At 30.4% G+C, this 17,355-nt stretch overlaps 2 protein-coding genes across 2 annotated transcripts; both read right to left on the minus strand.

Moving 5' to 3' along the window:
• Positions 1-7,578: 7,578 nt before the first annotated feature.
• On the minus strand, positions 7,579-8,744 carry LOC110739932. The gene has a single exon (XM_021920410.1). It carries the CDS (start codon positions 8,001-8,003, stop codon positions 7,803-7,805), a length of 201 nt encoding a protein of 66 aa, XP_021776102.1. The 5' UTR covers positions 8,004-8,744; the 3' UTR covers positions 7,579-7,802.
• Positions 8,745-9,010: 266 nt separating this feature from the next.
• Positions 9,011-10,731, minus strand: LOC110739991. Its single transcript, XM_021920474.1, has one exon. It carries the CDS (start codon positions 9,579-9,581, stop codon positions 9,339-9,341), a length of 243 nt encoding a protein of 80 aa, XP_021776166.1. The 5' UTR covers positions 9,582-10,731; the 3' UTR covers positions 9,011-9,338.
• Between the last annotated feature and the right edge of the window lie 6,624 nt (positions 10,732-17,355).

The following is a 17,355-nucleotide window of genomic DNA, read 5'->3' on the forward strand; positions in this document are numbered from 1 at the left end:
GCTCAATGTCAACCCGTTACGGACCGTAAACCGATAACAAACCAAACTGCGTAAATCCGAACCGAAACGAAACCGAACCGAATGGTTTATAAACCCGTTAATGACCCGAACCGTTTATAAACCGAAACCGTTTAAACCGAAAAAAAAACTGTTTAAACCGAACCATTTGTAACCCGCTAACCGTTTAAACCGACCCGTTTATGAACCGAAACCGTTTAAACCGCACGTATAAACCGAACCGTTATAATCCGCTAACCGTCTAAACTGAACTGCCATAACCCGTTAAACCGTTAAAATCGAACTGTTTTCGAATCGCAACCTGTTTAAACTAATCCGATTACAAACTGCTTAATTCAAATTGAATTATTTACAACCTAAGTGGCTAAATAGTAAATACAATTAATGTTAATAAATGTAGATCTAATCAAACGGCTTAGGTTTATAAAAAGGTTTATATCACCTAGATCTAGGCCAACGACATTATTAATATCGTTTTAGATTACTTATTTATTTTAATTACAAGATATATCATTTGTATAATTGTATCATTTTCATTCCAGTAATAATGCTAGTCCACATAAATTATCTTCATTGTTCCTTGATATTCATGATCATCCAATAACACTCAAAGCCTCAAAGGTAACATAAGATTGGAGATGTATGAGATTGCGTTACACAAGTGGCATAAGCATTAGAATATTACTGTACTAGTCAATAAGGCGTACAATCATTCACATTATCACTTTATAAAACTTTCTTATACAAGTATTTTGTAAAAGGGAGGACTAAAATGTTTATAAAACACATTTTTTTTAGCTTTTCTTAAATTAAACCAGATATTAAGTAAAAGAATTTTAATAAATACGGAGGCATCCCAAATCTGTAGCCACAATTATTTCATAACATTACCACAAATCCAGCAGATAAATAACATTAAAATTAGAGTAATATCAACAAGCAATTAAAAAAAGTCACCATTTTCATTGATTAAAATTCACAATACATATACCAATACATAATGAAACTACTATCACTACTACCCAGATTAGATTTCAGATTTATCAACTGAAATATCATCAAGTTTAGGGTTGCAAAAAATGATACATGATAAGATGAAGGGAGGAGTGAGAATGTGAGTGATTTGGGAGCAGAATCTTGAAGCAGAATCTTGAAGCAGCAGCACAGCACCCAAGAGCAGAGGAAATAGCAGCAACAAGCAGGAACCAGCACACGCAATAACAGATCAGCAACTTATCAGAAGCAAAGAATAATATAAGCAGAAGGGACTCAGCAGGAACTTATTTTTGTTTTTCAAAATTGCTCTCAGATTTACGTTTATCGTATCATCACTGAGCAATGGCTGTTTTAACTTAAAACTTGAAAAATGCTGCCAGCAAGTACATATACATTGAAGTCTCAACATAAATGACAAGGGCAACGATGATTCAAGAAAAATTAAAACAGCAAGCATAAGAAACAACAGCAACAAAACAGCAGCAAGCATAAGAAACAGCAGCAGCAACAACTCAGCAGAGACAACAACCAAAAGGCAAAAGCACTACCAGCAGGCAGCAGCTCATAACAAGTTCAAGCAACTTCAAAATTATAGCTTTTGTTTTTTAAAATTGCTCTCAGATTTACATCACTGAGCAATGGTTGTTTTAATAAAAACTTGAGAAATGCTGCCAGCAAGTACCAAAATACATTTAACTATTTAAGTCTCAACATAAATGACAAGGGCAACGATTTTAAAAGTCTTGAAAAATGCTGCCAGCAAGTCTGAAAATAAATGACAAGGGCAACGATTTTTCAAGATAAAATAAACCACAATGAGACACAAATACCAGTTATGCAGATGAAGCACTTTCGGCTTCAATCTCTTTACCAATAAGGAGGACGTCTTCCTCAACATCCGCTTGATAACCACGGCACCAATTTTGGGTGGTAACCAATGCCTCAACATTCTTTGGCAAAAGTTTACCCCTATATTTGTTCAAAATACGACCACCCAAACTAAAAGAAGATTCAGAGGCCACCGATGTAATAGGAATGGCCAAAACATCCCTTGCCATATTAGCTAAAATAGGAAGAGAAGAAGCTTGAGATTCCCAATACTTGAGAACGTCAAAATGTTCCCCTTGAATTAATCGCGAACGAGGTCCATTCAAATATGCCTCAAGATCAGCCAGAGGGCATCTAGTTGAATCATCACATTCGTCATCAACCTCACGCAACTGAAACAGATTTTTTATTATAAAAGTTAAATTATGACATTACAAATAAAAATAGAAGACTACCATTAATATTGAGTATATTGTATAACATAAATACCGTGAACATATTTTGAGATCTCAACGTGCGATTAGAATTTTCAGATTGAGCTGTGTTTGAAGAGGCAGGATTTCTGCAGCTTGTATTAGATGCAGTAGAATAAAATTTATAAAGGTCATAAAAAGCTTCCTTAATCATCATAATCTTTTCGTCGCATGCCTCATCATTATACAACGAGTTCAACATATGTCTCACTCGAAACAACTTATAACGAGGATCAAGAGCAATAGCAACTGAAAGTATCAAACTATAATCCTCCCAATAACTCTCAAACTTCTCAAGCATAACTGCTGCCATGGGTGCAAGTTTAGGGTCTTTAAAGGCTTGAGTAATAGCGTACTCAATTTTTAAAACACTAACAAAATACAAATTAGAAGTGGGATATTCAGTACCAGAAAATAACACAGTTATATCATTAAATGGCTGAAGGAAATCACAAATTTTTTGAATGGTATCCCATTCATCAGCATCAAGTCTATAAGAAATACCCAAAAACCTACTAGTATATAGAATCAAGGCATCCTTAGCTTCTAAGGCTTTTCGGAGCATTGTATAAGTGGTATTCCAACGAGTCACAACATCAAGACATAACTTGCCATTAAAAGCAGATTCTAACTCAGACAAAGCATTCTCAAATTGAGTTAATCTAGAATCAGAAGCATCAATATATTTAACAACCTCACGCAATTTTTCAACACTTTCATGAACTTCTTTTAAACCTCTTTGAACAATAAGATTTAAAACATGAGCTGAACATCGAACATGAACGAATTTCCCATTACAAGGAAGAGGAGAGCATTGCATTAATTCTTTTTTCAAATATTCAACCATAACATCCATAGAACGAGCATTATCAACGGTCATTGAAAAAGCCTTACCTTGAAGGTTCCACTCTTTAATCAGTTTAAACACAAACTTTCCAACCTCAACACCAGTATGGGGAGGGCCACAATATCTAAAATTTAAAATTTTAGACCTAAGAGACCAACTGTTATCAACATAATGAGCAGTCAAAGTGAGATAGCCTCGGTTAGTACATGCAGTCCACAAGTCACATGTAAAGCTAACACTACCAGAAACATTAGCCAAAGACTCATGCAACAAGGATTTATATTTATCATGCTCAGCAATAACATACTTTAACATAGTTTTTCTACAAACATGCTGCACCTTAGGATTCAAATATGCATGAAGTTCCCTAAGGTATTCATGCTCTACAATATTTAAAGGATATGCATGGCAGATTATAGCTTTAGCAAACTTTTGTAAATAAGTTTTTTGATCAAATTGTGATTCGTTACCGGACTGGAGACCATGCTTTTCCAAACATGCATTAATATGAGCTCTACAAGTTGAAGTACCCGCTTTACCAGGTGCTTTATATTCTTTGCCACACAAATTACAACGAGCATAATCTACCTTTTCATTACCTATCGTCTTTACAAAAAAAGTGTAATGCTTCCATATACCTGCGGTTCTTTGACGTTTATTAACAGAAGGATTGATAGTGCCGGTATTACTAGCATCATCAAGCGGGACAGAGGCAGCTTGAGAGCTAACAGTATCAAAATTTGATTGCCTCTCATAGTCAAATTCATCATACTCGCGAGACATGACTGAAACAAAAAAAAAACAACATTTATAAGTACCAAATTAAGTGACAGATTCTACTAATAGTGAGCAATTAAGCATGCATTGTCTCATGTGACTGACATATGTGTACATTTTAAGTACTAACTTTAAGCCAATCATACAAGTATACATTTTAAGTACATACAAGTATACTAACTTTATGTACTAACTTTAAGCCAATCAGACAAGTATACATTTCACTGGACTTTCCTGAGGTAATGGTAACAAACTAATAGAGGCCTCAGACAAACTAGGCCCATTTAATAAATGTTGGACTTAGGCAGAATGTACAAAGTATGACATTAGGCACAAATGCACAATTATTTTATAGTCCATTACTTGGAGTTTAGTTTCCAAAAAAAAAAAAAAAAAAACACACACACACACACACAAAAACTAAATTTGAACAAAAAAAAAAATCCTCATATCATACTTCCCACAAACAATTCTTGGATTAAATTGGGATTTGGGACATAAATACACAACATAACACTAACTAAAACTACATGTTACATTGAATTGTAATATATGTTTTTTTTTATACAAGTATCATATAGTATAAACCATAAAAACCCCCATCAAATTCATATACTCAACATCATGATCATATACACAAAAATAAAATTTCACAAAAAAAAAAGCACAAAATAACGAAATATACATTGCAGAACAATTAATGAACAAAAGATCGAAACTTAGAATAAGAATAAAAAAAATACCTTATACCGTGAGTAGAATATGACAGATCTACAAAAAAAAAAAGAAAAAAAAAATTAAAACTTCAAAAAAAAAAAAAAGCACAAATTAATTAATTATACATAGCAAAAGAAAAAAGAAAAAATACCTTATACGGTTATACACTTATACCGTGAGTATAATATGACAGATCTACAAAAAAAAGAAAAAAAAAATTAAAACTTCAAAAAAAAAGCACAAATTAATTAATTATACATAGCAAAAGAAAAAAAAGAAAAAATACCTTATACGGTTATACCGTGAGTCCGTGAGTAACTGAGTATAGTATGACAGATCTACAAAAAAAAAATAAGAAAAAAAAAGATAAAACTTCAAAAAAAAAAAGCACAAATTAATTAATTATACATAGCAAAAGAAAAAATACCTTATACGGTTATACCGTGAGTATAGTATGACAGGTCTACAAAAACAAAAAAAAGAAAAAAAAAATTAAATCTTCAAAACAAAAAAAAGCACAAATTAATTAATTATACATTGCAAAAGAAAAAAGAAAAACTACCTTATACCGTGAAGGAATAAGACAGATCTACACAAAAAAAAAAAAAAAAAAAAAAAAAAAAAAATTAAAACTTCAAATAAAAAAGAACAAATTAATCAATTACATAAATTGCAAAAGAAAACAGAAAAAATACCTTACCGTTCGCCAATAAGGAGATTCAGATGCAGAGAGATGATGAAGAGGGAGATTCAGAGGTGTGAGAAAGTTAGGAGATTCAGAGGCGTTAGGAGAGAGAGAGATGGAGAGGAGCAAGTTAGGAGAGAGAGAGAGTCGTTTAGATTATGATGAAATGATCAAATGAGGCGTGCTACTGCTGTTGTTAGGTTTAGGTTAGGTTAAAACTTCTTCCCCTAATCTAACCGTCCATTTCCAATCTCAATATCTCACCGTTCATTTCAATTTTTTTTTTTGGTAGTAATTAAGGATCTAGAATCTTCATACATCCAACGGTCTTGTTTTGTTTTGTTCTTTTCGAGGTCTTTTTAACCGTTTATTATTATTTTATTTAATTTTTTTTTTTTTTATACTACCGTTCATTTTTTTAAACATATTAAATATTGTTGTTAATTATTTATTTTTATTATTATTATTTTGAATTTTTGACTTTTGAGGTTTTATTATTATTATTATTATTATTTTTATTATTATTGTTATTAATAATGTTATTTTTATTAATATTGTTATTTTTATTATTATTGTTATTATTATTATTATTGTTAGTATAATTTTTTGTTAATATTATTATTATTACAATACTACTACTATTAATCTATTATTACTGTAAGTAATTTATTACTTATAAATTGTAAGAAACGCAAATGTTTCAAAATTGAAATTGATTCATTACGAGTTTACGACATAGTTAATGTACATCAATATCTATCATCTCTATATGTATATAATTAATCAACTATATATTAATATATATGATCGGTTTAGGGTTTAGGGTTTTAAGTTTTTTGGGTGGTTAGATTTTACATCATGCATCAAATCATCCTAATGTAGTAAGTTTTTTTGGGTCCGATGTCTGAATGAGTTTAGTTTAGAGCATTACAAAAGATTTCGACAATGAACGAATGATTTTTTGTACAGATGTTGTTATCTTTCATGTTTAACCGTTAACTAAACAATAGCCGAAACTATTCTCAATGTACGTAGCATGTCTGTTGCCATGAAAAATATATTTAATTTGATATTGATCCGACCATACTAGCTAGTTTGCTATTATATACATTTAATTTGGCAATACTGTTAGTAGATTTGATATACCGCACGCTATCAAGTTGACTGTGAATAGAATCTAAATTATCTAATGTATGTCATTGTGGTTCGACCTACTTGATCAAACTCATAATTAAACTGAACATCCTCTTTAAGTTTAACCGGTAAACATAAATCATTATATATGTGAGTCTGTGACATTAAATGTAATAAACTAATTAATAAGACTAGTAACTAATAAGTAATAAACTAATAACTAATAAAGTAATGAAATCTAACCATTGTTTTTCATGGGCATTCAATTTAATTGTTATGTATTTGACTATTTGTACATTAGTATTGCATAATGATTTCATCACCACTTTAGTGATTTTGTGATTACGTCCATTTAACTTATCAAGTTGTTTGAGTTAGTAATCTAAATAAAGTAACAAACTAAATAAGTAAATAACTAATCCATTTAATCTCGTTTAACTTATAAATTATAAGAAATGCAAAGTTTGGAAATTGAAATTGATTCAATACGACATTGTTAATGTATATCAGTATATGTATTATGTATATGAGTATATCATATGGTACGAATGTACGATTGGTATCATACTATCATTGTCTCGTTGGTATCATGGTATGTACGTATAACGGTATAAACCGTATAATCGATAAACATATATGATTATTAAAACTTAAAAGTTTAAAACACTTGTTGATCGATCTAATTGAATACTTGTACATTCTTAATTATCAATTTATCGTATTCTAAGTATCAACTCATTAAATCATGGTCATGACGCGATCTTTAAAACAATCATGAATTCATGACCCAGACCGCTTATAAACCGAACCGGCATGATCCAAACCGTTCATAAACCGAACCAATTGGATTGTGTAAACCCACCACTAAACCGGCCCATTTCAAACTGAACCGACATGATTCGCACCGTTTATAAACCAAGCCGATATTGACCTGGGTAAACCCGCCCCTAAACCGACCCATTTCAAACCAAACCGGTTTGATCCAAACCGTTTGTAAACCGAACTGACATTGACCCGGGTAAACCCGCCGCCTAAACCGACCCGTATCAAACCGAACCGACATGATCCGAATCGTTTATAAACCGATCCGCTTATGACCCAAACCGAATTTAAACCGCAAAGAAATAAACCGAAACCAAACCGAGCCGTGACTAACCCAAACCGAACCAAACCGATCCGACAGCTAAACTAAACCGTTTCAATCCGAACCGCTCCAAACCGAAACCGACTCAAACCGAGGTCAAACCGAACCGCCAGACCGAAGTCCCACCCCTAACGACATCATATAATATGAATTATGATCGATAAATAACACCACTAAACAAAATTATAGGCTTAACTTGCTGGGTTGATCAGCGGCTTTAAGCGTCTTATCAATAAGTTGACGAGCCTTTCTACTGCGAATTTCCACCTTAACACTCGCACTTTTATCCATCTTCAAGTAAGGCTTCTTTGACTTCTTCCTCTTCTTCAATGCATTCACCTTCGATTTTATCGTCTCCATTAGATTTCCCAACTGGTTCGCCATTTCTTTCCTCGAATTCCTCACTTTCTCTCTCTAAAAATTTACGACAGTCGTTATGACTTTTTTGGTTAGTGATAGTGTGGATATACAAGTGAGTTTAGACTTGTAACGGAACTATATATATCCTTTCATGTATGAATTTTGTATAATCGTGTGTTACTTTTTATGTATTTGTTAATACAACTTTGACTAACTTTGAGACTTTTCTTAATATTTTTTTATTTCTTACATTGGTCTTAATTATTAGGGGATTAAAAATATTGTATTGGAAGATAATTAGCTCTGAATAAATATATGTTGAATTGTTGATACGTCGACATTAATGGCGGTCAAAATACTCTACACGTTATAATGGTCGTGGACTTTTGTGGGTTGGAACTGAGGACGTTGTCAACTAGGGAACCATGGATCATCATCATACTCTCTATAATATATACTACGTATTATATAATCGAATTTTATTTTATTTTTGTATTTTTTTTTTTGTATTTTTTTTTTTTGTATTTTTTTTTTATATATATATCTATATATAATTAAAATAGTCTAATTGGCTATCCAACAACGGGCAGATACTAAATGAGTCCACACTATGGAAATATTAATTGCATTCTTGCATATATTCCGTACTTTATATGTTTTGAAAAAGTTATTTGTACTCCCTTTCAAAGAGAGTTACGTTAATTGTAGGAAGTATGGGTAGTTTGACCTTTGTAACACATTTTACCCACTGTCAAAAAAAAAAAAAAAAAAAAGAGAGAGAGAGAGTTACGTTACTATTGCAATAATATTATTTTATAACGACAATCTAATAAATAAAATGAGATATCATAAATAGTAAATTTTAAGCATAATTATTATTCATCATGTAATAATCCGGGGCATTTGGAACTAGTCCAAGAACAAAATTTCAAATTACAACTTTATAGTTATCTTGACTTTAAACCTGTGTTTTTTCTAGCATATGATTCTTATATAATCAATGCAATTGTCCAATCCATAAGTCTAGTCAATTTGACTTGTACAAACCTTTTATTTTTCAACGAAATACTACGTTAATAATATCGTTTATAAGAATACATTGCAGAACTAAATATAGATAAGACGAGTTTACATAGAAATATTGACAAAATATATAGACATTAACTTCAAAGGTTTAACATACATAGTGGACAACCGGAGAGTGTACAGATCGAACAACAAGCCTTCCATTCTCTTCATTTTTTTCCAATCTATGCATATACTTGTACATTGGATGCCTGGATCGGAAACGCCATTTAAGTCACTTGGATATATATTTCCGAGTGCATGAAATAATTTACGACTTAAGTAAATACTATATCAGGAAATGGTGCTTTCGCCAGGGCTGCTATCGGCCTTTTCTAGTGTCTTATCGATGTGTTTTCGAGCTTTCTTAGTCCGAAATGCCACCTTAACACTAGCACTCTTTTCCATCTTGATGTAATTACGATTGTAATTCCTCTTTTTCTTCAATGACAAAGGTGACTTCATCTTCTTGAGGGCTTTTACCTTAGACTTTATTACTCCCACAAAGCTGTCCAATTGATTTCCCATAATATACATATACCTTTTTTTTTGGGTAGTATCTTATTATAGTTGTAAGGATAAAGTAAGAAATTGAAGAGGCATGAACTATTTTAGAGAAACTACATGTAATTGCAATTAGCATTAATTTTGAGGAGTTATTAACAGTTTAACACGTAATTTTGAAAGGGGTTATGGTGTGAAGTGTGAACCAATTGTTCTCGTTACTTCTACTCCACTATTTCAAGAATATTTTTTTTTTATAGCTTCTTGGTGAATTACTTTGCTTAGCTTAGCTTCTAAGATTAAGAGATGTTCATTCTTGTTAGAAATTGATTAGAAAAGAAACAACGGATGCATGCAAGTGTTTAATAATAGAGGATTACTATTGATAATCAAAATAAAAACTGGTTACATTCAAAATAAGCATAAATAGAGGGCTACCATTGATAAAAGGTTTTAAATTAGTATACCTTAGATTGAAAATGGAAATATTTTCGGCCATTAGTTGTGATTATTTCCTTAATTGAAGTTAGTAAAATTTTGAGGTTACATGTGTGAAATGATTATAACTTAAAGCAATCCTTTACTCCTTGAGGCCTAAGGTTATCCTTTGTAAAAAGTTTAAGCTATATAAACAATTCAACATTAACAAATATAAATCCACGAGTACATTTCTAAATATTTCTCAACCAATAACCCTTACCTCCAATTTTAGCATTACCTAAAACAATATAATCTCTTATCATATTACCATATAGTCCCTATATCTAATATTTTTCAAAAAAAAAAAAAAAAAAAAAGTAGTGCATCGCACGTTCATGTTACCATATACTCCCTACATCTAATATATATTATACGCAACAATACTAATGAACGTACGAATTGTTGTGGATTTGACTTGTAAGAAGACTATCATAATCATTGTTATATATCCTATACTAAGTGAGCATTGTATTAGAAATAGAAAGAACTACGCCAAGTCGTGTGAAATTAATCAATATAATTGTAATGTTTGTTGAATCTTCTAAAATGTGTAGTATTTAACCATTTAGGAGAGGAGGAAGCTGTACATTTCAATGTAACTGATACTGTATAAAGGCGAACATTTTAAATGATTATACAATACTTCAACTAACCAACGGTCAACAGAAAATTGCACAAAGCGAGGTATGAAAACAATCTATGCATGCAAGAGAATAACCTAAAAATTCTTCATGGTTTTAGCTTTTGAGTGTAGATATAGTCTGTGTGAGCTAGCAAAGATCTTCTCATTAAGCATTCTTCTTCTGATAATCCTTCACATTTCTCATTATCTTCTTTTGGCTCCCTTCCATTATCCTTCAAAACCCGTCGAATAGTTCATAAACATTTATTTATACAAGGGAGAGAATAAATCAACATAACAAAAACCTCAAATTAAATACAACCATAGTTCACCTGAAACGGCACTTCTGAACACTGCAGCTTGTTGCTTAAGAACCGAGGTGTGGATCGCCCAGCATGCGTGAATGCTACGGACATCAGGAGAAGCGCCATAAGAAGGGCGACATTCCTAGCCTTAGGAATCATATGGTTAGTCCACTTTTATATGAATAAATAGTACACAACTTAGGGGAAAACCTTCTATATATATAGATATATTTTATATAGTATGTGGTAAGAAAATCACATGAAATTTTGGAGGAAAACATGGATTAATAACACGCATGGTTAGGTTTATGTTACTAATTGAACAAAGCAAGAAACATAAAAAGAGATTCTGACTTTGTCTATGTATCTAGAAGCAAAAAAAATGATCTCTACAAGTAAAGACAATTACAACAAAATAAACATAACTTTTGTAATTTTCTAGATGTTTAGGCCTACACGACACACTAATTACTTACTATGTTTAAACGTGAATTGAATATAAGGAGCTGATTAGCGGAACATTATTATGTTATGTATAAATAGTTGCTTTAGGCTGTAATATCTATGAAATGACAAATTAGCATGTGATATATGGATGATTAATATATTTTTTTTTTCTTCTTTTTCGGATGCGAATAGTACGTTAAGACATTCCATTCGTTTCAAATTTAAATGTTTTCACTTTTCAATATCAAACATTCACCATTACTTCTATTAAAAATATTATGTAATCCGTATATTTGTTAAAGGACAACTTAAAAAGAGTGAACACGACAAACTTACAATTTTGGTTTACACCAAATTGCCAATTATTATTTTAATAATTATAAAGTCATTTAAATTACTTGTCAAAAATACTCTTCAATTAAAAAACGAACAATTAATAAGGAATGAAGCGTGATAATTAATTTTTGAAAACCATTATTGAGGCTATCTAAAAGGAATTATATGATAGTTCAAATTACAAAGTTTAGATAAACTAAAACAAATATAACTAGATAAAAACAATTTTTGACAAAATTATTGATATGTTTGTAAGATGATAATTATAATATAGGTACGTAATATAAGCGAAACACTAATAGAGTGGCATAGTTTCCTAATTCTGACAAGTTGTGTGCATTTGTCAACCTAATTTACACACTTTTATTATCTCCCGTGTACTCACTTTAATTTCTAGGATTAGCTTAGCCAAGTTTGATAATCCCAAGAATTGGTAGGTTTGTAAATTTGGTAAACCTTACTTTCAACATTTTTCTTACCAGTTGCAAACTCTTACACCTATTCGGTTTATAAATTTGACTTCAAATTTAATGGTATATAAAGTAAAAAATACTATGTACTCCATACTTAATACATAATTTCAAGACATTAGTTTATATATATATATATATATATATATATATATATATATATATATATATATATATATATATAGGGGAGGAATCCGGTAATAACCCATCCTTATATAAGAACCTTAGTTATATAAGAATCAATCTCATCCGTAGGATTAGATTAATTCGGACGGTTCAGATTAAAACACGTATCCTCCCTCTAACCCCTTACCCACCACCCAAAATTTTCTCTCTCTTCCTCACGTTTCTTTCCTCCTCTCTCTCTTCAAACCCCAAAAATCTCCCTAAATTAGCATGATGTTGAAGTGGATTTTGTTTTTCTTTTCGATTTTTTTGAGTTTGATTTTCGAAAATATTGGGCTCGAATTTTTGAACTGTTGATTTTTTTTTTCTTTTCAATTTTTGTTTTTCTTTTCGAATTTTCGAACTGTTTTTCTTTTTTTTTTGTTCGATTTTCTATTTTTTTTTGTACGATTTTTTTTTGGTTCGATTTTCTTTTTTTTTTTGTTCGATTTTCTTTATTTTGTGTTTGATTTTCTTTGTTTTTTGTTCGATTTTCTTTATTTTTGTTCGATTTTCTATTTTTTTGTTCGACTTTTTTTTTTGTTCTATTTTCTTTTTTTTTTTTGTTCTATTTTCTTTTCTATTTTTGATTTTCAAATTATATAGTTCGATTTTTTTTTTCGATTTTTGCTAATATTTTGATTTTTGTTCAATTTTAGTTCGATTTTTGCTAATATTTTGATTTTTGTTCAATTTTAGTTCGATTTTGTTTGATTTTGTTCAATTCAATTTTTGTTCAATTGTTGTGGGGTAGAGGATTGTCGTGAAAATGGAGCTATAATTGATGCCAATAATCTACTTGAAATGAAGGTGGTTAATTGGTTGTTGCGGGATAGGAGTGACGGGTGAATAGGTGGCTGATTACGGCATTGAAGGAGGTGCACAGGTGGTTATTGCGGTTGTTGCTGGAGATGTGGTGCGAAGGTGGTGTCAAATGGTGGTGTTTATGCGGAGGAAGGTAGTGTGCTGTTGGAGTTGGTGGTTTGGCTGCAATTGGTGGCAGAATAATTGTTGTTGGTGTTGCTGGTGGTGCAGGGCAGCAACTAATTACGGTTGGTGGTGTTAAAGGGGTGTTGCGAGTGGGCTGCTCGGGTGGTGTTGAAGGGGTGTTGCGAGTGGGCTGCTTGATGTGAGTTGGTGGAGTGAAGAGGGCAGCAAGCTGGTGGAGTAGGGGAATGAATTGGGGAAATGATTATTTTCTCTATTTTGCATGAATTATTTTATCTATTATTTTATGATTTATCATTTTCATTGTTGATTTTGTTCGATTTTATATAGTTCAATTATGTTCTAAAGTTCAATTTTATATAGTTCGATTATGTTCTAAAGTTCAATTTATATAGTTCGATTATGTTCTAAAGTTTTCCATTATGTTTTAAAGTTTTCCCTTATGTTCTAAAGTATTTTTATTATGTTCTAAGATTTTTTATTATGTTCTAAAGTATTTCTATTATGCTATAAAGTTTTCTATTATGTTCAAAAGTTTTCTATTATGTTCTATTATATTTTTCCCTTATGTTCTAAAGTTTTCCCTTATGTTCTAAAGTATTTCTATTATGTTCTAAGATTTTCTATTATGTTATAAAGTATTCTACTATGTTCTAAAGTTTTCCCTTTATGTTCTAAAGTTTTCCCTTATGTTCTAAAGTATTTCTATTATGTTCTAAGATTTTCTATTATGTTGTAAAGTATTTCTATTATGCTATAAAGTTTTCTTATTATGTTCTAAAGTTTTCTATTATGTTCTAAAGTATTATGCTATAAAGTTTTCTATTATTTTCTAAAGTTTCTATTATGTTCTAATGTTTTCCCTTATGTTCTAAAGTTTTCTATTATGTTCTATTATATTTTTCCCTTATGTTCTAAAGTTTTCTATTATGTTCTAATATTTCTATTATGTTCTAAAAATTTCTATTATGTTCTATTATATTTATCCCTTATGTTCAAAAGTTTTTCCATATGTTCTAAAGTATTTCTATTATGTTCTAAAGTTTTCCCATATGTTCTAAAGTTTTCTATTATGTTTTATTATATTTTTTCCTTATGTTCTAAAGTTTTCCCTTATATTCTAAAGTATTTCTATTATGTTCTAACATTTTCTATCCATATGTTCTAAAGTATTTCTATTATGTTCTAAAGTTTTCTATTATGTTCTATTATATTTTTCCCTTATGTTCTAAAGTTTTCTATTATGTTCTAATATTTCTATTATGTTCTAAAGTTTTCTATTATAGTAAAAAAAAAAATTTGAAATTAAAATCCAATAATAGAAAAACTCAAGCAAGAAAAAAAAAATCTGAAAAAAAAAATTGAAAATGAAAACTAGAAACTAAAAAAAAAAAAAAAGCGAAAAAAATTAGGGAAAAAACAGAGAAAAAAATCGAAAAATAAAAAATTGAAATCGAAAAAAAAAATTGGAAAAAAAACGAAAAATAAAAATAAACAAATAAAAAACTTGACAATAAAAAATCGAAAAAAAAAAACTGGAAAATCGAAAAAAAAAAATTGAAAATAAGAAATCGAAAAAAATGGAAAATCGACAAAAAAAAAAACTGGAAAATAAAAAAAAAACTTGAAAAAAAAATTTAAAAAAAAACCTGGAAAATCGACAAAAAAAAACTGGAAAATAGAAAAAAAAATGGAAAATCGAAAAATTATGATTATGTTCTAAGTTTAATGTCTATGTTCTAAAGTTAATCTGATTATGTTCTAAATTACTTGATTATGTTCTAAAGTAATTCTGATTATGTTGTAAGTTAGATGTCTATGTTCTAAAGTTAATCTGATTATGTTCTAAATTACATGGGAATGTTCTAAAGTATTTTTTATTATATTCTGAATTACATGTGTATTTTAATTTTAACGTGTTTGTATTTTTTTTGTTTGCAGTTTGAGCAAATGAAAAGGTTATGAGTGGAGTATTGTGGGAAGATTATAACATCAGAAGTAAATGAAGAAGTAAATGAAGAACGGAAAAGAGTGATGAAGATGGCTAGAAAGTGGTCAAAGCTGAACAAAAATTGATATATGATTGTGTAAATCTTAAGTTTATATCTTTAGACATATATTTAAAACAATATATAGTACATTTTTTGTACAAATATGGAGATGACTATTTTGAACATGGGTATCATTTGGAATATTAATATCATTTGAAACATTAACCTTTGAAACATTATTTTTATAATGTTCTAAAGTATTTCTGATTTGGAATAAGCTTAAGTTTTTCTTTCGTACAATGAAGAAGGAAGAGGAAAGGAATGAGGTCACACTAAAGACACCAACTCCTCCAAAAACGACACAAAGATATTTCTACTCTAAGCTTCAATTAGTTGTCGCTCTCACCAAGTTTTTTTTGATATGTATATATAAATACATTATACTACCTCCGGTTTACTTTAGTTGCAACTATTTCCTTTTTGGGCTGGTCCACATTACTTGCAACTTTCCCATTTCTTTCCTTTTTTAGTAACTTTTTAGTGATAAAATTACCATTTTACCCTTACTTTTTTTTTAAACACCCTAATTACAAAACTGATGGGTTTCAAATCGGTGGGTTTCGGGGTTGGTGTTTTGGTTTTGGTGGTTCAGATGTGTTGGGTTGGTGGTTTCGGTGTCGGTGGGTTTGGGGGTCGTTGGGTTTCTGGGGTTAGTGGGTTTCTGGTGGTCGTGGCCGGTGGAATCGGTGGGTTGGGGGTAGTTGGGTTTCTGGGGTTGGTGGGTTTCTGGTGGTCGTGGCTGGTGGAATTGGTGGGTTGGGGGTCGTTGGGTTTCTGGGGTTGGTGGTTTGGTGGTTTGGTGGTCGTGGCTGGGTTGGTGGTGGTTGATTAATTGGGTTGAATTTGTTTTTTTTTTATTCCTTGATTAATACTTAATTTTATACCCTTATCTTTCATTAAACATGCTTAGGAAAATTTGCCTCGGCCTCCACAAACCCTCCCAAAAACTTTAGAACATAAGTAGACTGAATTTAGATCATAGGCAAAAGAATTTAGAACATAAGAAGAAGAAAAAAAACTTTAGAACATAGGTTGGAAAAATTTAGAACATAGGAAGAAAAAAAAAAAAAAAAAAACTTTAGTATATAAGTAGACTAAATTTGGAACATAGAAAAAAAAAATTAGAAAATAGGTAGACTAGATTTAGAACATAAGAGTAGGCAAAAAAATTTAGAACATAAAAAAAGAATTACAGAAATGCCATTACTAAAGGATGGTTTTAGATGGTTGGATCAAAACTAATAAATGGTTGAGATTGGTTCTTATCTAAGATTGAGTTCTTATATAGAGGAGGGTTCTTACATGAGCCTTCCTCTATATATATATATATATATATATATATATATATATATATATATATATATATATATATATATATATATATACTCTTACTAATATATAATTAGAAATATTAATGATCAAAGTTGACATTGACAAACAAGAAAGTCAAATTGTAGCATGTATCTAGAAAAAAAGGAAGTATGCGAGAAAAAGAAGTTCAATTATATCAAGTGCCACCTATACAAAACAAAAACAAAAACATATAAATTAACATAGGGAGATAGTTGAAGGATCTCAACAATTTTCTCTTCTTTCTAAATCGCAACCCTAACTCGTGATCATAGTCCATAAGCTCCTTTAACAATTTTTTTTTAGTTCAAACATATATTATCAACTCAAATCTCTAATACACAAGCACAACATCGGGGGTGTACGTATGTGTATCCATAAACAATGCAACAACAATTAAAATAAAATTGATACAATTAACATTTTAACAAGGGATCCACTATACACGGACATCTATATAGTGATCCACAAATGTCAGTGTTCTTTATAGATTTTTTTCCCCTACAACATTGGTCATAAACTCATAATAAACTGACCATTTTCAAACCGAACTACTAGTAAGTATTAAGCTATATTTAGTCCTAGTCAATCAAGAAAGTATTCCACAATATAAGCTAAAATTACTACATTTAT

This window comes from Chenopodium quinoa, unplaced genomic scaffold, assembly GCF_001683475.1.
Source record: "Chenopodium quinoa cultivar QQ74 unplaced genomic scaffold, ASM168347v1, whole genome shotgun sequence".
NCBI lineage: Eukaryota > Viridiplantae > Streptophyta > Magnoliopsida > Caryophyllales > Amaranthaceae > Chenopodium > Chenopodium quinoa.

Excerpts from the sequence above, each read along its gene's own strand:
- LOC110739932 (XM_021920410.1), bottom strand. The coding sequence starts at position 8,003 with ATGGCGAACCAGTTGGGAAATCTAATGGAGACGATAAAATCGAAGGTG.
- LOC110739991 (XM_021920474.1), bottom strand. The coding sequence starts at position 9,581 with ATGTATATTATGGGAAATCAATTGGACAGCTTTGTGGGAGTAATAAAG.